The 26,257-nt window shown below is 41.7% G+C and overlaps 1 protein-coding gene across 14 annotated transcripts in view; it reads right to left on the bottom strand.

Moving 5' to 3' along the window:
- The window catches only part of tjp1a (tight junction protein 1a), a 103,095-nt gene that overhangs the window by 45,815 nt on the left and 31,023 nt on the right, over window positions 1-26,257 (bottom strand). Inside the window, exon 1 of one of the 14 annotated variants that reach the window (XM_076883318.1) lies at window positions 19,115-19,138. The exons of 11 other annotated variants lie outside the window; for them this stretch is intronic. In XM_076883318.1, the coding sequence (XP_076739433.1) occupies window positions 19,115-19,129 (15 nt within the window). In that variant the 5' untranslated portion in view covers window positions 19,130-19,138. Of the gene's footprint in view, window positions 1-3,595; window positions 3,734-4,874; window positions 5,338-19,114; window positions 19,139-26,257 lie in introns of those variants that run through there. 2 more of the 14 variants (XM_004543226.6, XM_076883320.1) reach the window with 2 other exon arrangements.

Below are 26,257 nucleotides of genomic sequence, written 5' to 3'. Positions count from 1 at the left end.
GTATCTGCAAAAACCTGGATAAATAATGAATAAACTCATGGTGCAACTCTGTGTCAAAGACACAAGACGACACAAGGGCTGATATATTAATCACTTGCCATATAAGCCCCAGTTCTTCAAAAAGATGGAGAGCTTAAGACACATGACAAAAACATCATCAGGACTCTTTTTCTCTCTTTAGCACTTGCTTGTCTAATTGCATTTCCCTCCTTCAGTGATGTAAATGGAGATGTGTAATCATCAAAGCAAAACAGAGGCTGTTCTTGGCCCGCTGTGCAACTCTAATTAATACAACCTCCTCCATCCAAACGTAATTTCCATTTATTTCAGTCCGTCTACTCAAAACACAGCCGTCTAAAAAGCCAGAGGGATGGCTGTTTCTCTAAACTGCATCTCTTTTCTTGTGGTACATTCAAAGAAGTGAGCAGGGATGACTGAAGGCCAAACACACAGAATGAGGCCAACATTTAGTGTAGTGAAGGAAAGTTAAGGCCAACTCCTCGCTGGATTAACGTGTATTCATTTTCAAGTAGTTAGATATCAGTTAAATGACTGATTATATTACATAGTGATTTAATGAAAATCCATAAATGCTAGGTATGACAAGTCTAGTCTTAAAATCATTACTTAAACACTTTTCACTAAATTCTGGAAACAAACGCAGCCAGATATAGTTTCTTTTCTCTTCCCAGTGCCACAACATGACCTTTGGCACCCAATGGAAAGAAGTTTCCCTTTCAGTCTTATAACAGAGACATATTCTCCCCAAACTGTTATTTTATTCTGCAGATCTACCAAAACAAACTGAAAAGCAGCTTGAACTAAGATTAGGGTAGATAAAAGGCTTTACTCTTATTCACTCTAATATCCTTATAACAACTGAGTGGAAGTTAAATGCTTATAATAAATCACACTAACCCAATGGCACACTAGCAGTGGACAGTATTGTGCAATAACACCACTGACGTCTGAGACATGAGGCCAACACACCCACATATGTAACTCTATTCCAGAAACAATGCACCACAACATTTTATTACAGTTGATCATCAACTGTGGAATTCTGTGGACTGTGACAAATACCGGTGCGGCATAGGAATCCAGCACTACTCATTAGTGGGAGTTAACATGTGGCTATTGATGCTGGACTGCAAATAACGTTAAGAGCACAGCTAACAGCAGGAATACAGGAATGTTAGCACGGTCAAACAGAAGGTATAAGTTTTATTATTGACAGTGGAAGATGTAATTTAAAAAAAAAAAAAAAAAAAAATTTGGGCGTTTTTTTTGGCTCTGTTTCTTGAATTTGAAAAGAAGACCCTTGGTTTTGAGAAGTGTGAACAGTCTGCCTACAGGAGAGAGGTTGAACGTCTGGTGTCCTGGTGCAGCCACAACAACCTGGTGCTGAATGCCCAGAAGACAGTGGAGATTATTGTGGACTTCAGGAAGCACACAGCCCCACTCCCCCCCATCATCCTGACTGACACCCCCATCACCTCTGTGGACTCATTCCGCTTCCTGGGTACCACCATCACCCAGGACCTGAAGTGGGAGCCCACCATCACCTCCGTCATTAAGAAAGCCCAGCAGAGGATGTACTTCCTGAGGCAGCTGAAGAAATTCAACCTGCCAACACGGACGATGATGCAGTTCTACACTGCAATCATCGAGTCCATCCTCACCTCCTCCATCACCGTGTGGTACGCTGGAGCCACTATCAGGGACAAACAGAGACTGCAGCGTGTTGTGCGCTCTGCTGAGAAGGTGATTGGCTGCAGACTCCCATCTTTGCAGGACCTGTACACCTCCAGGACATTGCGGCGTGCAGCTCGGATCTCAGCTGACCCTTCTCACCCTGGACACAGTCTGTTTGACCTGCTCCCCTCAGGCAGGAGGCTCCGGTCCATTCGCACCAGAACCTCTCGCCATAAGAACAGTTTCTTCCCCTCTGCTGTTGGACACATGAACAATAACCATATGACTGTTCCCGCTACTAACACATGACCCTACGCTGTGTTCACTGCATCATTCCATGATTGGCACTGATCACCACCTGCACTCATGTATATATCTTTCAACGTAGCACTCTTAATTCTTATTCTCATGTATATATCTCATGTATATCTCATGCACATATCTTTCCACGTAGCACTTTTAATTCTTATCCCTACTTTTATTTTTTCATGTCTATTTAAGTGCTATTTATGACACTATGTTTGCACTGAAGCACCGCAGCAATTTCCTAATGTTGTAAACCTGCTCAACATTTGGCAATAAACCCCTTTCTGATTCTGATTCTGATTCTGATTATCCAAAGCTGAAACATAACCTTCCCATTAGGGATTGTTTCTGGCATGAGTTTTGAACACAAAAATATTAATTATTTTACAAAATTGTATCCTGTTTTTTTAAGCTGTTTTTTATCCAAAATATATTTTTTTGTGTTGTTGTTTTTTTTACCTCCGCATGATAGGATGTAATGGGTGATAAGGCACCTAAGAAGATTTTTGTTGAACAACAACCTTTTAAAAAGAATGTACTTTCAAGTACCAGGCATGAAACTGATAAAACGTGTTAGCTGTTGCGATTAGACAATACTGAACAAACAGGAAAAACATGCAAAGCCAAAGATGACTACAGCCACAAAGAACTCTTTAAATAATAAACAGTAATGAGCCCCCTGCAAACTACGTCAGGTTAAACAAGCATGTCGCAACTGTACCAAAACTACGTGAGGGTGATCTTCCAAGAAAAGTCAAGCAGTTTCCAGTAAAAATCTAACAGTATTTTTGTTTTAAATACCCATCCCTGCTTCCCATAACTAGAAAGTGTTAAATTACACCAATTCATCAAACTGAGCCATGAACTGGAGAATTGTTCAACAGCATCGACTGGAAACTGTCCCAACAACTACATAGATAATGAAACAGGAGGCTAACTGACTAGTCTGAAAATAAGAAAACACAAAAAAAGTGTGGCTAACATTTGCAGTGCTAGCAAGTCTACACACTCGCTTTCTTTAAAATGGGCATCTGTGTTTATCTTGCATTTCATTCTGCCACAGCCCATTTTTATCTTCTAGATGACAATACAATACAAAACATCTATCCTACTTTCCAACTTGAATAATACTGGCGTGGCATGACAGTTTGGCCACACCAGCTTTTATCCACTGGTGCCAACTATCAAAGGTAACAAGCTTGACTATCTAGTGAAATAATCAACCAACCTGCCCTTACTACGTGTAATGGTCAGACAACTGTGGTTCTTCAACTCCCGCCTTCATCAGTGTTACTAAACCTATAGTCATTCCATAATAGTAGTGGATGTGGGCTATTGTTGCTTAACTACTAATGCTAACACTTTTTCCAGACAGCACAGAAAAGCTTTTATTCACAAATATATAAAGAAAATGTTAGCTAGTTTAATTAAGTTAGCAATCATGTTACAGCTAAACAAAAGATATTTTCTTCCCTTTTTGGTCTATCTGAGTTTAATCAGTAAAACTGGCTGCTTGTGATCTAGCAGGGTGCTAAAAGTAACCAGCTGAAACTGCCATCGTGATGGTAGTTTCACTTTAAACAGACAGTCCTACCTGCTGTAGTAAAAGTCAGCGTTTCAGCACAGATTCCCCAAGAGACAGAGAACAACTGAAGATTGAAGAGCTAATTTTACACCAATCAGCATATTAACCACAGCGGGCTCATTACCAGCCTCAAGTATCACTCAGTAGTGAGTTGTATGAGAAGGTGTGACTACAACCATAAGATACAGTACAGCATGTCGTCATCAGCTCGCATGAGGGAGGAGGTTTCGTCTGACTGGAACAACCGCCCAAACCTGAATCTCACTACTTGTGATAGACAAACACAGCACATTCCTAACTCGTCAAAGTGAGGAAAAAACTAATAAACAGTAAAACCCTAAAAGACAAAAGACTACATAATCGTCGGGAGGTGTTTTAGAGCCAACATGAGGTCTAATCTACTTAAATTCTCTTTCCAGAATTTTTTTTATTTAGACATGAGTAAAATACAAGTGGTTTATAAAACAGCACAATCACATGTGTGTAACTGTTTTGCTAATAAACGCCTGGTATACATCATACCATCAGTACATAGCTTACATTTTATATAAACTAGGAAATTATCAAGGCTTAGCAGATATTTAGACAGATGAATGGATAATTACACACAGCAGGGACCTGAGAGGCATGCTATGGGACGTCCCAGTACAATCAACTTAATTTAGAGTTAGACCACCTACAATAAGACTGCTTCTTACTTATGGAAAGTGGTGTTTTCATCAAAAGTGTAGTGTTAAATCCCCCACAAACTCAATGTACTTTGTGGTCTGATCCATTCTTGGGTCTCTGAAATGTAAAGAAAGGAAGATCCCGTAGCAGAATTCCTGCCTCAGAGGCTCACTTACTTTTCATATCCATGGGGATTTCCTGCCACCCTTTTAATAAAATGAGGACTAAAAATCAACAGGTAGCTCAGCTGAGACATGGTATAAAAACCACCAGGCGATTTAACACTGACAATCAATAAAAGACAGATTATTTTAATCTAGCTCACTAGAAACTGCATAGTTGCTTGCAGGCTGTGTTACAAGGTGTGGATTTCAAAACACCCTCTGAGCCACACACACACACACACACATACACACAGATGAAAACACCACCACCACTAAGCATCCTTCACTACCACAAGCCTACTGATATTCTACAAACTTATAAACAGCTGATTGGCTGGAAAATTCACCTTTGTTTGTATTTTGGCCCGTGCTAGCCTTCCAGTATATCATTCGCGTTACATAAGCCAGCAGCATAATGTCCACACAAGATTTTTTTTTCCCTGTCAGGTACCCACCTTATTTGAAGCTCTGGAGGTCATTTCCCCCGCTATTCCGGTTGAAAAGTGGCAGCTTAAAAGTTGTCCCTGTCTCTGTTTTGATAATCACTTGGCTGAGTGCGCTATTTTCCCTCCAGTCCAGTTCACTTTTCGCCCAGCTGCCGCCACGCCGGGCTACGTTGTTATTTTATTTGATCCAGGACGACGGGAAACGCCACGAATAGCCGTGTGGAAAGTCTAAAGTTCATTATCTTATCTTCGCCACCAGAATCGTTAGTCCACTCGGGTACAAAGTCATGGAAGAAGTGTGGGTTGTGGGGATGGAGAAAAAAAGGGAAGTACGACCCAAACAAGACCTCCTTACTTTGGTATTTCCGTCGCTAACCTCTGGATGAAAAGTTGGAAAGAGTAGGCATCACCAGGACGGTGTGCAGCAATGGCAGGCTGAGTAAACCTTTCCCTGCTCTCCGCTCACTGAGCAACGGCCGTGTCGTCTCTGTACGGAGCGGACCATTGCGCCTAAGTAGGGGTGTGAGTTCAGGGGGGAAACAGAGGCATCACGCATTTACTTTATTTATGACCATCCTATCATCATTTTCCTGTTAAACTTTACTCATCCGTATATTATTACCTCATCGTGTTTTTGTTTTTATTCTTGTTCTGAATCTACTTTTACCGCTGCCGATAAAGTGCACACCCCCACTATCGCTTGGAATTAACAGTCCGGGATACAATGAGGAGAAGCGACGCCGCTGTCCCTGCTGATGCTGAATGCTCACTTTCCCTGTGTGACGAAGGGAATGGTTTATTACACAAGGACTACTGCAGCCTTCCAAATCTTAATTTTGTGGGAGAGGGAAATCGCAGCTTGCACTCTGTTTATAAATACACCTTTTGGGCCTTTTTTTTAGAGAAGTGAAATTCACCGCATATCGGCGTGGAAAAAAAAAAATAGGCCACGGGATGCCTGCCCTTAGAGCAAAACAACGTGAGCAGAATATCTAAAGTTAGTTGCATAAGGAATGATCGAGACTCTATCCCCTGTCCTTTGTGTTTTTGTGGGTCGTATTGGGGCAGTTAGCTTGGCAGATTACAAAATGAGTCGATAAACTAAATAGGGAGACCGTATTTAAAAGCACGTGTAGGTACAGCCGGTGTTTGCGGTTGATAAGTCACCTCACAGGAAACCCCAAAAGCCAATGCAGTGAAATTTCTATGACTTCCTAAACCAGAACCCGCCCTCAGGATGCAACAATCTCAGTTTGCACTGTTTCACAGTTTACTTCTCTTTCCAGCAAACAATGGCCTTTGAAATATTAAAATAGGCTAGAGGAGAAGAGATGACGAAGCAGTGGCACACAACTAAGTTTTCAGTGTCCAGCCATACGGTGAACGTGAAGAGGAGGATATAAACACAAAGACACACCCTGTTTTTTTCCAAACAAACCGAGCAATCTCACCCCCCCAATCTAGCTCCTCTAATGATCACTTCCTCTGTGCCTCAAACGTGGAGGAGGGTTTGGAGACAGTGTAGGTGGTCTAAGGAGTTAATTCCACCAGATCTAATCCAACAAGGAAAAAAAATACCACCAAGCAGAAGTGTCAGGTTATATATTGAAGACTGCAAGTCAATGGTCACCACTGGAAAAGGCTAGGTCAAGTTGAGAAGAGGATCAACACAGACAAAGAACTCTAAAGCCTGCAGCCATAATTAACACAGGGACACACATGACCACTTTTAAAGTATATTAAAGGAAAAGATTCCTGGTAACGTTTTCACAACAGTCTTGCAAAAGTGCATTCACAAAACAGGCAGAAAAAACCCCCATTTAAACCAGGGCATACGTACTAGTATGGATGCAAGTCGCTCGCTCCTCCTGAAGCTCCTTAAACGCCTGTCAGGATCCATCAGGGCAGACAGCAGGATGTTTAACATGGTCACTCAGGTGTCAACTAACAATAATTTAAAATCAAAATAGGCAATTTGAAAAAAAAAATACAACTAACCGCCTTTAAAAATGGCACTAAAATGACAAAAAACCAGAAGTAATTCCTCTGCTGCTCGCAGCTCACTCTCATCAGCAGCTGTGATGGTACCTCAGATGTTCTTACAGAGAGGATCGGGACATTAGTGACACGTGTGATCAAAGCTATCTTTGTCCTCTATGCTTGCATCCCTGATCCCATCTCTATTTTTTCTTTCTCACTCTCACAAATACACACACACACACACAAGCTAGGAGATGTAGCTCTTTTTGGACAACAGGCAGCTTCAAAGCTCAGGTGCGCTCATGGAAGAGCAGGCACATGGAAAACAAAAGCGAACATGCAGACCTGCATTCGGCTGGAGCACATCACAAGGTTCACTCAACCCTGCCGCTCCTGCAGCGAAAAGCCTAATGTAGAGTGAAACCGCTTAATGTGCACCGCACACCCCAAAAATGTAAAACCGGATGTAGATGCGCCTACAAACATCGAGGCACTGAATTACACTATGATGAATAAAGAAGAATGCAATGTTTGATCTATACCAGTTGTTTAACACGGGAGAAAGCTCCTAAGCAGATGCTGACTCCCTGTTTTCATCTGTCCTGAGTTAGGAGTCTCTGAGAGGCCATCTGATCCCTCCTGCTCTCTGTTGACTCAAGGCTGCTCTGCAGATCCAGCACGGGTTTCTTTGTTTCTTTATGCTAATAGAAACCTTCTGGACAGACAAGAGCAACCGAAGTTCTCTATGTCACACAAGTGAAGTATAGCTAATCCACAGCTTTGACAATAATAAAACTGTCAATATGCAGGTATCATATTTTTTTTAATTATTATACACAACTGTGTGTGTTGCTTTTTCAGGGAGATTTTGCAGTGAGATTAGTTTACAATCCAATCAGTTGCAGTTTTATACTTTAAATATACTTTTCAACTGGATTTTATGAAAGAAGAAGAAAAAAGTACAAGGGGAAGGGGTGTGGTATGAATCAGTAATGATCAGCATATAATGTCACATTTCTGGTAAGAGGTCAATTGTTTTTAACCAGATTAGTATCATATGACAGGATTAGTAGGCATCTCACCAATGCACTCCTGACCTTCTAGATCAATATTGCTCAGGGTTTGTGAGGACTTAAGCTTTGTGTGGAGTTCAGGATTGTGGGATTTGATTTCAGTGTTTAGTGAAACAAGAACTTATTCAATGAATTCTCTTCTTAACCAAATACTTTGGCCTGGGTTCATTTCTGTCATTCATATAGAAAAAAGTTCAAAGTGTCTGTTGATTACACATTTAGATTGCGTGTCATATGTCGTAGGAAATTTTAGGTGAAAATAACATAAAAGTATTTGCTGTTCTCTCAGTTTCCCTCCTACCTTTCCCTCCTCGCGCGCGCGCGTGTGTGTGTGTGTGTGCATGTGAGAGAGAGAGACAGAGAGAGGAAGAGAGAGGCGTTATTCTTGCACTAACTGCTCTCATCATTCAAGGTTTCAGCCAGTAGCAACAACATGAAGTGCTGCAATGTAGCCTTTGTGTAGTCAAGTAGGACAAGAAGACAAAGTACACATGTCATTGAGTGCAAGAAGTGCAACACACACACACTCAAATAGACACTGTGAATCTAGAAGTACAGAGTTAAACTAAAGGAAATTAGGAAATTTAAGGATAGGAACTTTAAATAAATTCTTATCCTTCAATTGTAGTCAAAACCTAATGATGCTGTGTGTCCATCAAACCCATGGGCACACGCTCACACATGTGGGCTCAGGAATTCAAGAAACATGGATTTAACATGTCATAAAAAATAGTTTGATCTCCAAGGTCAAATTTATTGATCCATAAAACCATGAAAATCAAAAACAGACATTCCACTGTGCAGATAATTCAGAACACGGGGTAAAAAAAACAATAGTATAACAAACTGCCCAGAGCCTTTCATTATCTGAGCTGATATCTCACCACATGTCAGAAAAGGGTTCTCGCAGAGGACACACAGTGCCGAGGAGTTCACGCTCATAGCCTCTAAACCTGTTGACGCGACCAGTCATGCGGCCCTTCTTTCATGAGTCATCAATCAAGCCCGATTACATACAGCACACATTATTTTGGAGGAGCTTTGCACAGATAAACCGAAACAAGAATGGCATTATTTTTAAAAGCAGCTGGCTTGTCGTCCCTGCCATTGTCAGTTATATATATATTTTTTTATCCAAATCATTCACAACCACAGTGGAAGTTAGCGTGCGCGAGAACAGTCTGAAGTGCTGTTATTTCGAGCGACACTTAGTTCCACTTCTTCTTGTGATGAAGGGAAGAAAAAAAAGAAGCTTTTGGAGTACTAAATTTACCACGGTGGGTCAGTGGCTGATAGTAGTGAAGCTGGCTCCTTTTAATCTTCTGAAAACATTTACTCCAAGAGGCAGCCTGTGATCAACCAACCAAGAAAGTTTTCCTCTTTCTCTCTTCTCATCAGACAGGAGCTGCTGTGCCTTTTATAGCTGGAGAGCAGAAGCGGTGCTGCAGTGAACCTGGCTGAACTTCACTCTGCTTCTCAGTAAATACCTGCAGTACAGCAGCTCAGCAAGGGACGGCCAAAGTTAAGCCTCATTGCAGGTCTATCAAATAACCATTCAGCAGGGTGATAAGATTTTCTTCCCCTCAAAAACCTAAATACAGACTGTCAGATCACTATTTCTGTGTAGTGTGTGGGCCACACCCGTTAACACTCGCGTGCTTTACAAATCTGTTACTGAAACTAAGCCATTACGTCTTGCTTTACATCCACGTGACAGCCCCACTGTTTGCTGCAGAATGAGACAATAAATTGAAAACATGTCAAATCTCATGCTGCAATTCTCTCAGCTCAATCTAGTGTGTGTGTTTGTGTCTCGGTGTGTGTGTGTCTGTGTGTGATTTCCCGGTAAATACCTCATGAACAACAATTCAAGCTTTTCCTTTCATTGTTGCTCTGGCATACAATGCAAATGCAACTTTAAGCAGCACTTTGTTGCTACCCAGTCCAATTTGTTTGTTAAGATAAATGGATTACAGTGCGCCTGTGCCAAGCCAGTGTGGCCTCCAAATCATTACGCAGATACAAAGTGCCGAGTGTTTTTCCAAAATTTCATACCACAATCCATGCAGGCTGATAATAAAATAAAGCAACTTGTACAAAAGAAAAAAAAATAGGGAAAAGAGCAAGTAAGAAAAAAAATCACAGAAGCGTGTCAAATAACTTTCACCTTGGCTGCAGCTGTATGTGATTTTTATCACCCACTTACACACTAAGGCGCACTAGGTTACAGCTTGGTGCATGAAATCTGCTGACATGGTATAAGAGTTTTCCAAGCTCCTTTGTTACGGGAGATAAAAGAAACTCAAAAATATGTTAAGGGAGTGAGAATAGGTACAGAAAAAATACATAAATTCAAAGAAAACATGCACGAGTCTGTAAAATGGAAACTTTTGGTGATCTTTTATAACAGTGGAGCTGCAGAGAGAAAGTGCTTAAAAAGGGAAAACTCTGAGTTAACAGTGCATTAGTGCAGTGAACTACTGAAAATCCTCACATTACATACACATTGGGAACCGTGAATGGCCTTAATATTTGCCACTGCAAGCCCTAAAACCACTGTTGACTAGTCCAGGAATTCTGGAAGCAATTCCCGCAAACAGTTTGATAAAGTTGTCAAGTATGGCCGATGTTTACCTGTGCTCAAGGTCACAGAATGAATGTGTCACAATATTTTGCACGCTTAGCTTCCTCAGCCCACATAATTTGTTACCATGACAAGAGGACATTCACCTTTCCTTCAGCCAGAGTTCTTCCAGAAGGTGCTTGTCAGCTGCAGGTTACACCACAAACCATTATGTCAATGTAGTAAATTCCTCTTTTAAGGCTTTACCGGGTCTAAATTACAAAAATAAAACAGCCAAACAGTGGCACTGGTGTCAGAGACGTGCTATTAGTTCAATTTTAGCCTCGCAGAAAAATACAGCAATTATCCCATACTGTTTCTGCATATCACCACAGACCACAGGGTTAAGGGGTGTAATAAAAGGAGCAGTTAAACTGTCCGCCATCAATTCCAATAAAGGCTCACCTCAGGCTATAATAACAGTCCAGAAACAAAATGTGTACTGTGCAAAGTTTATTTTCTTTATCATCATAAATCACAACACAAATAGAAATACATTCAAATCAAGAAGAATTAGGATAATGAGACTTTTTCCTTTGCTCGTGCATTATTCTACCAAGCTGGATATGAAACAATACAACAGCTATATTATTACAATATATCTGTAATTCATCCTAACAATTTTAGGTGAAGCAGGGCAGAACATCATATGTCAACATATGAGTCTGCAGTCAGCAGGCATCAACACACAGCTGGTTACTTTCCTGGTGACCTTCTCCATCCTGAAGTCAGCTTCACTTTATGTTTTTTTCAGAAATGTATTGTTTTCTGTATTGAAACCTAACAGCTGAGAATTGTTACATGTGGCCATAAAAGGTCTGCGTTTGCTTTGAATATATAATGTATCTGAACCGCTCCATTGCCTGTCTAAACAGGAGCATGACTTCAACACTGTGCAGCCAGCGTCACTACTTTGACTTTGCACTTTTATGCCAGAACCAGTGTGTTTCTATTCAGCCAAATTAAAGAAAAATGCAGTACTCTCCGAACATTTTCAGCGTGCCAATAACCGTTGGCTACAGATCAGAAGTGATGCCAAGCGAAGGATGTCTTGCTCTCCAAAAGGCAGTGACTTTGCGCGCGTGCAAATGTCAGCGTGTCAACATATGCCGGAGGCCACGCATGTGTTGAATCTCCGTCTTAATAAATAGGCAGCTTTGGAGACAAGACCTCCAAATCTGCCCCACTTAAACTGAGAGTCAGGATTATATCTTGGTAAGTCCAACAGCTGCAGCTCAAGTTACTGTGTTGACAGCGGGCAGCAGGCACCAAAATGCCATTTGACACATACTCTAAGTGGCATGTAATTGATTTTCAAGGAAGAGTGAAGACTTACAAGGCTAACAGAGGGGGCAACTGCACATTTCAGGCTGTGTGAACACAACTAACCTCTGTTAGAAAGAAGATTTACTTTGCTGCTATCCAACAGTCGCTCATGTAAACCTGAAACTCAATACCGATGCTTTAGAAAACATAAAAACAAGTCAGTAAGTCAGTATTTTTAAAACAAAGAAGTAAATAAAGGCTTTTAAGGACCAGGTTTTAGGCATTTAGTGTCATTTCACTGTTTGTCTCTATGTGCTTATGTATTTGTGTATAAGACACAGTTGAAAGGAATGGATCCACTCACTCCATCTAACTGTTTAACTTTTCTGGCTGACCAAAAGAAAAGAAATTCTATATGCTGCCATGCAAGTTACACCACTTTTTGTAATGGCAACAGGGAACTTACAACCCTGAACACAAACATGTTTGTATTCAGGGTTGGTTTTTCTCAAGAACATGTTGCATCCATATAAAGTTACCTTACAAAGATACAGTATCTAGAAAAAGGAGCAAGCTGCTATGAGAGCATCTGTTCTGAAATTGTCACTTTTAATCACAGGAACAGATACAGAGTTAGAGAAACATCAGTATTTGATAATTACTTTCTTTCTGAGCAACGTGAAACTGCCATAACTGATAAGAGACTAGTTCATTTTCTCACAGAACAATAAGTCTTTAACATTTGCTTTGTCTGACTAACCATGACCCCCCCCTCCAAATCTTTAGTTCATTATCACATACAACAAAAAAAATATCAAACTAGCCAATCACGTGCCAACATCTGAATGCATTTAGACATGTACACAGTGTCAAGACGACCTGCTGAAGTTCAAAGCGAGCAAGGTGATTTAAGTTATTTTGAATGTGGTTGTTGGTGCCAGATGGGCTGTTATGAACATTTCAGAAGTATTTCAGAAATTGCTGGGAAAATCCAAACCAGCCATCTCTAGGATTTACAGAGAATTGTCTAAAAAAGCGAAAATATCCAGCAAGTGGCAATCCTCTGGGCAAAAAATGCTTTGTTTATGCCAGAGGTCAGAGGGGAATGTTCCAGACTGCTTTGAGCTGATAGGAAGGCAACAGTAACTCAAATATCCACTAGTTACAACCAGGGTGTGCAGAAGAGCATCAGTGAATGCACAAGTCAAATCTTGAAGACGATGGGCTGGAACAACAGAAGACCACACCAGGTGCCACTTTTATCAGCTAAGGGCAGAAAGCTGAGGGTGTAATCCACACAGGCTCGCCAAAATAAGGCAGAAAAAGAGTCGAAAAATGTTGCGTGGTCTGATGAGTGTTGATTTCTGCTGTGACATTTAGATGGAAGGGTCAGAATTTGGCATAAACAACATGAAAGCATGGATCCCTAACAGGAGATTCACATCATGGATGTGCAGCTAACAAATTGCCAGCAACTGTGTGATGCTTCCATCTGTCATGTCAATATGGAAGAAAATTCAGCGACTTTTTGAGTCAATACCATGAAGAGTTACTGTAAGACAAGCTCTGAAGCCAAAAGCAGGTCTGACCTCATACTAGGAGGTGTGATCACTACTTTCCAGCTAATTATGTCAGTAGAGTATTTGTACATTTTTACAGAGTATCATAACTGAGAAAAAGTCTTCCTTTATTATGCTGACAGGACAAAATCATGAGGAGATCCCATGTTCTAGAGGAAGGAAACTGATAAAGGAAAGGCGAGACACTGAAAGGAGAGAAAAAATAATTTGTTAGGAGGACTATGAAGTGAAAAAGAGCAGAGGAAAGCTAAAACAGGAAAAAGTAACAGGAAAAGAAAGAAATTAAAAGTGAAGACTAAGTTTATTGCAGAAAGAGGGAAAGTAGTAAGAGCTGATGAGTAGAGAACAGTAGGTGGGGTAACACAAACAAAGATTGGGCCAAGCTACACAACAGTGCGAAAAAAAAAATGAAGATGAATGAGGAAATGTCTCAAGTCCAGTGAGCTCGGCAATGGCCTGAATAAAGGGCGTGCAGCTCACCCCCAGTCGGTGACTCTTCCCATGGTACTGCCTGTTACTGTTACATTCCAGCAGTATGAAGCTGCTCACACTGGGCAAAGAAGCGGCAACAGCAGGAGCTTCCAGAGAAACAGGCACAGGCAGGAGAGGCTGAGATGTGCCTGTCGGACAAAAGCGGCTGTAATTCAGTAAAAAAAAAACCCATTGAATTAACTTCAAAAGCAAAATAAGTGGTTAGTTGCTGCGCGGTAAATGTGATTTAATGGTTCACTGATAACGAGGTAAATGCGTTTCTCCTTGTGACTGGCAGATAATACCGAGGGGAACATCAAATCTGAGTTCCATTTGCAAAAAATAACGTTTGTGCTCCTTTTTTTAGCGTCGATTAAGCGTTTCGAATGTGATACGGTAGATTAGGAGAATGAGAAGCGAATTGAGCAGCTTGCTGTGTATTCGCTCTCCTTATCGACACAAATCACTTCAGCGAGAGTCTCAGCAGAGACAAAGGGCATTCAGCTGGACTTGAAAATGACTAAATATAGTCTGTGTGTGTTTGATAAGTGTTCTGACCTGTGATGACCAAAATCTCTCTGAACTCAACTGAATCATGCCCCTCCACTGCCACTTAACCCTTCCCATCCTAAGCTTATGACATCATACCGCTCCTCCAGTGAAAGGACCATGCTACAAGAAGACACGATGGTCCAACGGAGGACGGAGAGCGGTGGAGGATGGGTACCAAAGCTAGCACGCCAGCCAGAGAGGCGGATGGAGACACGGCAGCCACAGGGGCCGCTTCTAGCCTGGTGGTGATGAGATGCGATGGGACCCGACCCTGCAGAAGCCCCAGCCAGTGTGTTAGCTGACTAATCCTCTAGCCGTCCAGTGCCAGGATCCAGACTCATCAGCTTTGGTGTTCCCTTGTCAGACTCATTTTTATAACGTCCCACTGGTCAATTCTAACCTCTAATGCCCAACACAACAGCCCCTAATGCCAAGTGATTATGGAGTGCTGTTTTAGCACATTTGTTGCCTGAAAAGAAAGAAAGAGCCACAAGGCAATGGCCCTGGCTCTCTGTTTAGAGGACGAGCCTGATGAACTCAGCACAAAGGGGGCTGACCAAAAAAAGCTGTTCTAAGCCACCTTTCTGATGGTGGACACTGTGGGGCCTGAGCTGGGTCAGGACTGAGTTGGGTGGCGGGCAGGGATTTACAATATCCTATCCTCCAGTATATAGCCAGTTCCTGTGAGCTCATTGAACGCACACATCCGGATCCACCGGGCAAACAGAGCATTTGCATATATTTGATTTTAAAGTCTGTAGTGACACGTGGATGGATGCCAACCTGGAAAGCGGATATGTACATTTTTGTAAACAACAGGAGTGTAACAGCAAACTTAGTGGTTCTGAACCATTTGACGCGTCCTGCAATCCATATGACACCTGTGGAAACTGTCATAGTCTAAGAGGTGAAAGTGTGCAAGCTCAACCTGGAGCATTCTGGTTTTTCCCTCGAATATTGCCCCTTCAGAAGCAGAAAAATGTTCACACACAATTTTATTAATCCTTTACAATGAAAATAAAGCTCTGATTATAATTTAGTGAATTTTGTAACTAATTAGCAGTGGCCCACAATTCTAAAACTGAGCTATTGAAGCATACTAGTGGCATGAGCTGGGAATACATTAGCCCTCATAAAAATGTGCACGCCAGCTATTTTTTCCCTGATCACCAACTGTAGGTGAATGAATCTGTTAGTGAATCTGAATCATTTCTAAATCGATAGGCTTGTGCTTTTCAATCTGCATACTGCCAGGCCCACATTTCTCCATTTTTAGAGCATTTACCACAAGCTTGAGGGGTGAAAGTGGAGAAGCTGTGGTACAAGAGAAGCCTGGCAGCTAAAAGCAAAAAAGCATGATAACTTTACAGCTGAAGAACGCAAAACAATCCAAATGTCCGAGGAGGAAGCCACAAAATGAACACATTTCCAAAGTGTTACAATAACTGCATTTGGGTTGCAGTACAGTGAATGTCCTGGCACACACACTGTGACATCATAAATGGTGCCAAAGCTTTTATTGGACTAGGAAAAACACATATTTTTGAGTTTTACTTAATTTTGTTTATGCTGATGTGTTGTAAAACTGGAAAATAATGAACCTATTCTTATTCTTGTTTTTATTATTATTGGGGGGGTGTTTAACTGTTTTAAGATTCTCTGAAGCACTTCTAAATTTTTTCACATAACATCCCAGATTTGTGCGTGACTCATTCGTTGGCGTGGTCTAAGCACAGATTTGTGTGAATGAAGCCCATTGTTTCTAATGTTGTATGACCCCCTTAAACTCTCAAAATACACAAAATGAACTTGCCCTTTTTTAAGAGTCACATGAGAGAATTTTGGAATATAATACGTTTTTTTTGTGCCACATTCTAAAATAGAAGAAAGAAATTTTTTAAAAATGGCGGCGTGAGTACATTGTTGTTGCGCTTGCTGCACCGCCAACAGGGAATGTAGGCTTGCGTAGAGTTGTTATCTGCCTCTGTTTGCTTACAGCTCTTTATCACCTGGGGCCTCCCTCAGCTGAACTAGTGCCACTGGCCTAACCATGTGACATGTACAGTAAACAGCATATGGAAGCAGCACTGCCAGGATAACAACACCAGGGATCACTGAGTTAAAAAAAAAAAATACACCTACAAAACACCACAGCCTCACTTTACCGAGCAGACAAGCCAGCTGAGTTTTGCTTTCATAGATCTGACAGGTTTTACAAATCTGAAAGATAGTATTATAATTACCTGCCTATTACACATTATATTAAGTCTTGAGCCAACCCCATTTCATTATATTGCACCAGGAAAATGAGAAACAGGTGGCACAATTTATTGAAATAGGTGCAAATAAACAGCAATTCTACCACTCTTGAAAGTCAATATTTGCTATGACCACCTTCTACACAGCATGAGCTTTCTTAAGCAAACTTTCTTGTAAATCCTTTAAGCAGTCTTCAGGAATAGTTCTCCAGGCTTCTTGAAGGACATTCAAAGCTTCTCTTTGTGCTCTATTGTGGGTTTTTTCTAACCAGGTATGCTTTTACTGTTTGGGATCATTGTCATCGTCAAACAAATACTGTATAGTGGATCAAAATGTGACCAAACATTTTTGAGTTCATAATTCCATGAATTTTGAAAAGATCCCAAACACCCCTGGCTAAAATGCAGCCTGAACCTGGGATGCCATCCCTCACCATTTCTGATGAGGCTTCAGTGAACAGCATATGGATCAACTGAGGGTCCAGATGCATCTTAAGGACATGACTTTCAGATACTGTCTATCTGTTGTACATAGCTTTTTTTTTAGGGCTGCCACTTCTTCTAATCTCCACTTGTCCACACTGCACAACAAGCTAAGTGGAGGCTTTATAAACACCCCCCCCCCCCCCCCCCCCCCCCCAAAAAAAAAAAAAAAAAAAAAATCATGGTTCAGTACAAGAATTGCTTGGAAAAATGCAACCAATGTCCAAAGGAAACTTTGAAGGACCTTCAGAAACCCTGGAGAACTTTGCTCAAGACTGCTTTAAAAAATGAAAAGAAAGTCTGGCTCCTTGGAAACAAAATAAAAAGAAATTAGAGTTCGGCTCATAATTCCATGAATTTTGAAGAGATTCTCTAAATCAAAATTCATTAAAAAATCAAAATTCATATCACATCTCTCTACTGTGAGACGACACTTTAAATACACCAGTGAATATTTTTTAAAATGATGAAGGATTTAAAAACTAGTCTAATAGGTGCTACGTGTGTGTGTGTGTGTGTGTGTGTGTGTGTGTGTGTGTGTGTGTGTGTGTGTGTGTGTGTGTGTGAGGGAACATTATGCAGACCACAGCTACAAGGCTGTGATTAGTTCTGTTGTCATGCTGTTAGTCAGTGTGTAATGTGCAGGGGCAGCAGTCCTGTGGGAAGGTCAGATTGCATGACACATTACAGGACAACAGGATTTTCTACCAGAAAGCATCTGGATCACAGCAGTTAACCTTTGCTTAGATATATAAATGTTAAACTGTAAAAACAGCTTGACTTTTTAAATACTTAAAGGAAACATCTCTTCCATTCAGCTTTATTCATCAAATGAATTTAACTTGAATTTAATGTAACTCTGATTTGTTGCATGGTAAGCCTAGTCTTAAATCTATAATAGTAGAACTAGTAAAAGGATGAAAACAATCATTTTTAATAGGTAGACTATTCAACATTATGCATGCCTAAGATTGAGTGGATTTCACACAGAAATCCATTCACTGAAAGCTCACACTGACACAGTGAACTGTTTAAAGGACTGAACTGCCTGTAAGGAAAATGTGATAAATAGTTCATTTATCTCACATGACAAAGGAGAAAATCTGAAGAGCAGCTAAAGCTCAATATGAAACCATCACTGTAAACATTACTAACTTTTTTTTTTTTTACGTCCCATGGAGAAATGTGCCCTCTGCATTTACACATAAACTATAGGAGCAGAACCCAGGTTTCAACTCCTCTGCAGAGACCAGAAGGGAATTGTTACACTGTAATATTACACCTAATATGCATGGATTTGGGGTAAAGGGAATCTAGAGTATTTATAGGAAACCAAGGCAAGATGTTTGAAACAAGATCTTCTCGTTCTGTGTTCCAAACAAACCGACGCCTCCTCGCTGGTCAAAAACAAAAAAACCAAAACATTTTAATATTACATCCATAAATTTTCTTGCTGTGCTCCATCGTCATATCTGCTCTCGCTTTGTTATGAACCTCTCAGAAAACACTTTGGTTTAATCCGGAATTTCTGATGTCACTGTCATTAATGTTCAAAAGCTCTGTATTTTTTTTATTTCTTTCTCTTCATTTCTAATTTACGACCATCACCAAAGCCCACAACAGAGACACAAGAGCTGAAAGATGACTGAAATCAGTCAGAGCACAAAATACCAACAAAATAACACTCCCATTAAAACTATACTGCACGCCTTTTTGTATTTCTTGTTCAAAATATAGTGTTAAACAAGAAAATATCCTTATGTTGCGTAGCACTGAAACATTTACCTTCAAAATTGCACTCTGATCCTCTTTCTCCAGAAGCCCAAACGCTTGAATTAATCATACGGATATTCAAACACTCACATGCAAAACATGATGCCTCTGCCTAACCTCCCAAAATATGGCATTTGATTTTAATCTGTCCTCGTCATACCATATCAATTTGTTTCTCACGTTCACTCACCACACACATGTGCATATGTCTGCACACGCTCTGACTCCAGCTACGGTTAACCCAGAGGGATGCTTTTGCCCGCGTATGTGCCCCTCCGTATGCACGTGCAGTTTGCGAGCCAGTGCATTTGCCTGAGTGAGTGAATGTGGGGTGATCCTCAACAGCGCACGCTGTGGACTGAGAGCAGAGCCAACCTGGTGTGACATCTATGAAAGCCGTGAGATAATCTACATGACACTGCCACTGATAGGACTGGAGATATTGATTTAAAAAGCCGCAGCTCTAAAATTAGATTCCTATGTGTTCTGATTGGGCCAGAGGCCCGCACCTCTGTGGTAATATGAGCCTATGGGCAGAGCTGTGTGTAGTGCACAAAGCTTTGATGCTGGGAACTCCTACGACTCCAGCGGTCCTGACTGAAATCAGTCTAACAACGCTGAGGTCCTCAAGCCTGACCTCCTGTTCCCTTCCTCCCTCCATCATCTCTCCCTGTGATAACAGAGACATTCCTGAGCTCGTTCCCTGCCTCGCCGCAGGCCTCTCCCTTAATTCCAGTGGAGTGTGTGGAATGTTGGACTGGAGAGTCGAGCAGCGAGGCAGCCAGAGGCGAACAGACGAGAGGAAATGAACAACATTAATAAACTCAGGTCTGTTATGGCTCCTGGTGTTAGAAGCACCTGGATGTCCACGGCAGGGTGGACCAGCATAAAAGCATGCACACAAACACACAGAAGCACAGAGAACATCTGCTACATGAAATGCAAATCTGGAGCAAACCAATGCATATGTAGCAACGTTGGTGGATTAACTATGTAAGTGAATCAGAGGGCTGGATTACAGGAAACTGTATGATCCTTTAAAGCATGCAGACCCAACAGATCAGGTCAATAAAATGCTGAAGAACGTCCACTTCTCAGATCCTTAACCAGAGTCAGTCAAACAGAAAAATCAGCAAAATGAGCAAATTCCAGAAAAGTCAGAGGCTGGTGTGTTAGAGTCTGGCCAATTTTTACACGGTGAAGGTGTGTGTGCGTGCGAGCGAATGAGAAAACAAGAAAACAACAGACAGACGCAGAGCAGGGAGAAAAACCCAACTGCTACAGGCCAGGTGAAAAGAGCATGTGGACTAATAAAATAGAGTCGAAAGTGAAAAAAGATCAAAGGCAAAAGAGAAAGACATTTGGCAAATGTTATTGTCTAAAAAAAGGGAGAGAGAGGGAGCTCTCTGTTTTGGATGTTAAAGTCAGAGACAGGAAAGAAAAAAAAGATGAAGGGCAAAACATCTCAGGAGGAGTGATATACAGCCGCGAAGAGGAGTCCAAGTCAGAGCATAAATCTCCTCCATGCTTGTGGAAATCAATTCTCTTCATTGGTTGCTCCTTTATTTATGGATCACCATTAGGGACAAACCATCAGCGGCTATGATGACTAAGTTGCCGTTGCAGGAAGGTGGAGCTCGTCCAGTCGATGGGGGGGGATGAGGGGTCACCAATACATCCATCTGCCTCCACCGGAGAATCAAATGAGCAACAACATTTCATGTTGCACGCTAAATTTGTAACCGGTGCAGGCTGTTAGTCATCAGACTGGGACGATTACTGATCAAAATTTCTTCACAGCTTAAAACTCTTGTCGAGTTTCTCTTTATCTTCAAGAGCACGTCCTTTTGACTTGCTACTGACGGGAGGGGGTGTCAAAGGTAAGCGATGTTCCCCCTTCCGAGCAGGTTTGCTCGTGCCAAAGCCTGTGACTGTAAAAGTGCCCATATGCATGAAAGCAAATCTGGCTCCAACTCCGACTGACAAGCTCGTCACAGAAGAAGACACAATCAAAAGCGACAACATCGCAGGGTGTGACGCTAACTGTGACTGCGCCAAACAAACAGAGGGGTTTGTGGTGCTGTGACCTTTTCTAGCACCCGTGCAACACCTCTCCACCTCCGCCCAGTTTGTCACCATCACACCCTCCCTACCTGTCATTCCTGTCCACCTGCTCGGTGTCTCGTATGCCTGTCAGTCTGCCAGCCTCCACCGGGACTAAGGAGGATAGCAAGCTTTATTAAAAGAAAACAAGCAGACGATATAACAAAGGATACAGGGATGTGAGCACAGCTAATCCACTGGCAACATCACTGAGGCTCAGAGGGAGCGTCCACTGAACAGGAGCCAGAGATATATATACTGTTGGAGGGCGCCTCTTTAAACACTGCTCCTCTGACCATGCGGAGTTTCTGAAACTGTGCACAGTCCAGCTGAACTTCAAGGCTACCAGTGGCACCAGGCACACTGCATTCAATGTGAAGGCGCTGACCCATGGATGATAAAATCCTTGTCAGCTGACTGATCAGTCATCCCTTCCTGCTCTCCCTTCTGCCCCCTCTCTTATTTTTAATAAAATATCTCCAGCTAAGGCTTGACACCACCTCATAAATGTGACCAGCCTTGCCAGGGAGTTCACGTCGCCCCTTACAGTTTCATGAACGAGAACAAGAACAGAACATCGGAACTTTTATATTTCACTGTTCACACATTCTTCCTCTTCAGTGCAGATGTAATGCTGATTATATTCATGCTAAAGCCAGATTCTGAGTTCATTTTTCAAATACTACTAGATAGCATGTTTAGCAAGAAGCATGTGGTTAATCTGCAGATGAATCTGTGCCCGTGCCCCTCTGTTTCTCCGTTGGTACACAGATCTCTCTCTCTCTGCTTGGCAGCGCGATCCCCAGTAGGTTTTTCTGATATGTCGATTTCAGTTAATCAAGTTTTCTGGCATCTGCTTCGAAGGCTAACCCATGAAGTCACAGAGGGATGCACAATAGCTACAGGCCTGAGGTTTATTGCAAATTAAATATACAGGGTGGGCCATTTATATGGATACACCATAATAAAATGGGAATCGTTTGTGAAAAGTCCTGTTTGTGGCACATTAGTATATGTGAGGGGGCAAACTCCTCAAGATGGGTGGTGGTGACCATGGTGGCCATCTTGGATATAACTTTTGTTTTTTCAATAGGAAGAGGGCCATGTGACACATCAAACTTATTGGTAATGTCACAAGAAAAACAATGGTGTGCTCGGTTTCAACGTAACGTTATTCTTTCATGAGTTATTTACAAGTTTTTGACCACTTATAAAATGTGTTCAGTGTGCTGCCCATTGTGTTGGATTGTCAATGCAACCCTCTTCTCCCACTCTTCACACACTGATAGCAACACCGCAGGAGAAATGCCAGCACAGGCATCCAGTATCCGTAGTTTCAGGTGCTGCACATCTCGTATCTTCACACCATAGACTCACACCAGATGACCCCAAAGATAAAAGTCTAAGGGGGTCAGATCGGGAGACCTTTCAACTGGCCCACGACGACCAATCCACTTTCAAGGAAACTGTTCATCTAGGAATGCTCGGACCTGGCACCCATAATGTGGTGGTGCACCATCTTGCTGGAAAAACTCAGGGAACGTGCCAGCTTCAGTGCATAAAGAGGGAAACACATCATCATGTAGCAGTTTCAAATTTCCACTGGCCTTGAGGTTTCCATTGATGAAGAATGGACCCATAGCCATTGACATGTCAACTTTAATATCACCAACCATTCCCATGTTGTTATGGTGTATCCATATAAATGGCCCACCCTGTACATATTTATCCAATGTAATATTAGTGCGGTTGAATTTGGAGATAGTAGAAATTCACTGCGGAGACTCTCATTATGTCTGTTCATATGTCAGTAAAGCAGGCTGTTCGATTCTAATTGTCTTTAGACTAACATGAAAGCTGATGACTTGCTTTTCTGACGTCTTGATCTTTGTTTTTCAATTCATCACAAACTGAATTTCAAAAATATGGTAGAGATATAATTATCTATGTAAGAGTTAAAACTGGTGTGCAGCATATGACATATATCCACTTATGGGTATATTATGCTGTCCTTTAAAATGGAGACCACTGCTGAGCAGGTCAGTAGTCCCCTCAGCAGCAGGGTTAAGGTGGTTCGTAGTGAAACTCTGCCCTCTGCAGGATTAAAGCCCTCACTGTTTTCCAGACGTGTTGATTTGGGGGGGGGGGGGCAGAGCTTCGGAGCCTTTTTAATTCTTTTGGTGCAGCAAAAGCACTTTTAGTGGCCACACAGGTGAATTACAGAACAGTAATGTCGGAGAAGGAGTAACTTGTTACAGCCCACACTAAACAAGTCACTTATGACAACAGGAGGAAGGAGAGGATGCCACCCTACAGTCTCTATATTTTTAAAATAAGATTAATCAAATAGAAACAAAGTGCTAAAAACAAAAATTTAAGTGTTACCACATCTTAATTGTAAAAAAAAAAATCACTTATCCAAGAGTTGGAGGGGGGCTGGATCCTGGAGAAAAGGTGGGGAACAGCCCGGAAGGGTTGCCAGTCTATTCCTTTCAGTTTACTTAATCGCACATCTTCTACGTGGAAAAAATGAAAAAAACAAAAACAAAAATGTAAACAACATGTCATACTAGACATGACTTTTAACCCCAAAGGCCACCAAGGTCACTCTGCATCCCCGTGCTGCACCAGTCAGTCAGCAAACAACGCTGATTCATCTTCCTCAAATAAACAGACGTGCACACAGACACACACACACAGGCATATTCATATCCCGGTGAGGTGCCTAACAACAATACCACCATAAAGACTAGTTGCTTGCTCTTCACCTAAACCTTTAATTAAGTCTTAAACTTAAAAACTTAAATTCCAAAAAAGCTGAGTACGTACAAAGTGACTGTTTAAAGATCTTCACAGCCCACAAACTCAGTATCATAAGAACTTTCACCTGTACCTGTTTTAATTTTTAGGAAAGCAGCAGAAGACTCTCTGCATGGCTTTTATAACCCCACCTAAAGTGGAGACAGTTATGCAAGCCCACAAAAGGTCATGCCTTAAGGACAAGCATCTTAGATAGGGATGAAATCAAACGCTCGCCAGTGATGGAGTTAGATTGTATATTAGTGAGGAGCTTAAATATAGAAGAAGACCAGAATCATTCACAAAATGCAAGCATTAAACATATAAACATCAGACCTAAAATAGGTGGTCAGCTTGTGAAAACAGGCGCTATCACGGTTACTCAGCAGCCGCAGAGGCCATCTCTGCCCTGTTTAATGGACTTGAGCGGAGGGGGCCATCAAAACTGTGAGCAGAGTACATCCCTCAGCAGGTAGCATCCTGAAATAGCATCCTTGATCCTAATGGTGCACAGCACAGCCCCCGGCTTCTGACGAATCCATCCTGAGAGCCCCTTTGTCCCCAAGCAAACAGTCGTCCTGAGGCACACGGATACAGTGACAAGCAGAAAGACACACACATAGTATCTCCTTCCATCCATCAGATCTGATTAACCCGTTCATTTCTCCTTGTTTTTCCCGTCCTCTGTTTGTTCGACTCAGTCGATTTAGTCTGCAGACAGATGCCACAGAGCCAGGGTGCAGGCTGCCATCGTGACTTCCCCCTGGAGGTGTCTCACTTGACAAAGTTTCACATTTCTGGTGGTCGATTTAGTTGAGAGGGAAAATAAAAGTCAAACGTGTAATGAGAGCCCCTGAAGGTGCCTGCACGGTAGGAAAGGTTAGAGAGATCTTTCGGTGTACAGCAGCATCAGAGAGGCTGACATTGCTGAAAGAGCGTAACATAGAAAGATGATAAAAAGGGACAAACGACACGCGATCATCTTCGCTTTAACTAATATTACAGCACACATCAGATAAGCCAGGGGTTTATGAAGATAATAAATACTCATATTTCAAGATTTGCAATCTGCATAAAATGCCTAGACAATACAATTGGTTTGCAAATACAGTCTTGTTTTTTTTGTTTCAATCAAGTTTTAGGTAAACCAACAAAAAAAAAAAAGTCAAAAAAGAAGTCAAAAATATCTGTGGAAGAATGTGTAGTACCCAGCAAATCGCGCTGTGTACGTCCTGTCGGAGATTCTAAGTTGAGCAGGCCTCGTTACAGTTTCACGTTGCATCTTCACGTAAGCGTGTGTGTGTGGAGTGGCTACACTGATCCAGTCGGAGGATATTTCTGACAGCTGGGCTCATTTTTAAATTGGAGTGTGACTGCATTTCAGGAGATGTGTCCTTAGTGTTTTATTTTCTTCATGTCTCAGGTATTTCAGTAAAAAACTGGGCTGTGTGTGTGGTGAGGGTGCAGTGCAGGGCCCAGGAAGGAGAGACCATATTGTGCACAGTGGAAAACAGTACAAGCAAACTATGAACCGTGCACTTCCAAAGTGAGAAGTAAAGAGTTGGCAAATGTTAAAACTTAATACTGTTTTGGCTGTTCAGCTGATATCCGTCTACTTAGTAATAAGTAATTTGCCATTTTTTGGGCCACACGCTGACCATAATTTAGAAACAGTAGGCATGTGTAAATTGTGTGTACAAGAATAACATGTCACTGCTAGGTGTGTACAGAATATTTTCACGGTGCCATCCCACTGATGCTGGAGAATTAGGTTTACTTTTTAGTTTTTCTTTAATATGAAATTTAATGTCCAAACTTTGTTTGTTTTTGTTTTTTTCTTTGTTTGTTTTTTGTTTTTTAACTGTGGAAGCATTGTGGAAAGTTGCATCTTTTCTAACTTCCTCTTTGGAGATAATTGCATCGGTTTCTTCAGACTTTCAGGATTTCTTGCCCTAGAGGTGGAGGCTTCTCCACTGCAACATCACCCCCCCCCCCCCCACCCCCCATTACACCACTTTACCTGGAGGTAAAGAGTCATCGTGCATTATGGAGGGTGGCTAGTCCCACCATAACGGGTGCACCATTCATCTTCTAGCAGTGATGCTATTGGTTATTTATGATACCACAGGGGCATGACATGATAATCAGACTATGGACCATTGTTCCCAGAGTTATGGCTTTCATCTGTTTTCTTGGATCAACATTGCCCTCTGAGTTCCGATTGACTTGATCGGACTTCTGGTCGGTTGATCCTGCAACTTCCTTGAAGCACTTGTCTGTTTTTCCCACTTCCATGCCTTCGAGTGTCTGCATCTTTTTCTGCCAGCTTCAAATTGAATTGAATTTTCTCTGCGTATTTCATCAAGGGAACTGTTTTATTTGTGAGTGATTCGACTGCATTAACAGGAGTAGCCTGTGCATAAAGTAGCTT

The sequence above is a fragment of the Maylandia zebra genome, linkage group LG1 (genome assembly GCF_041146795.1).
Source record: "Maylandia zebra isolate NMK-2024a linkage group LG1, Mzebra_GT3a, whole genome shotgun sequence".
Lineage (NCBI taxonomy): Eukaryota > Metazoa > Chordata > Actinopteri > Cichliformes > Cichlidae > Maylandia > Maylandia zebra.
The sequence above is the reverse complement of the archived record's forward strand: the minus strand, read 5'-3'. Positions and strand labels throughout refer to the sequence as shown.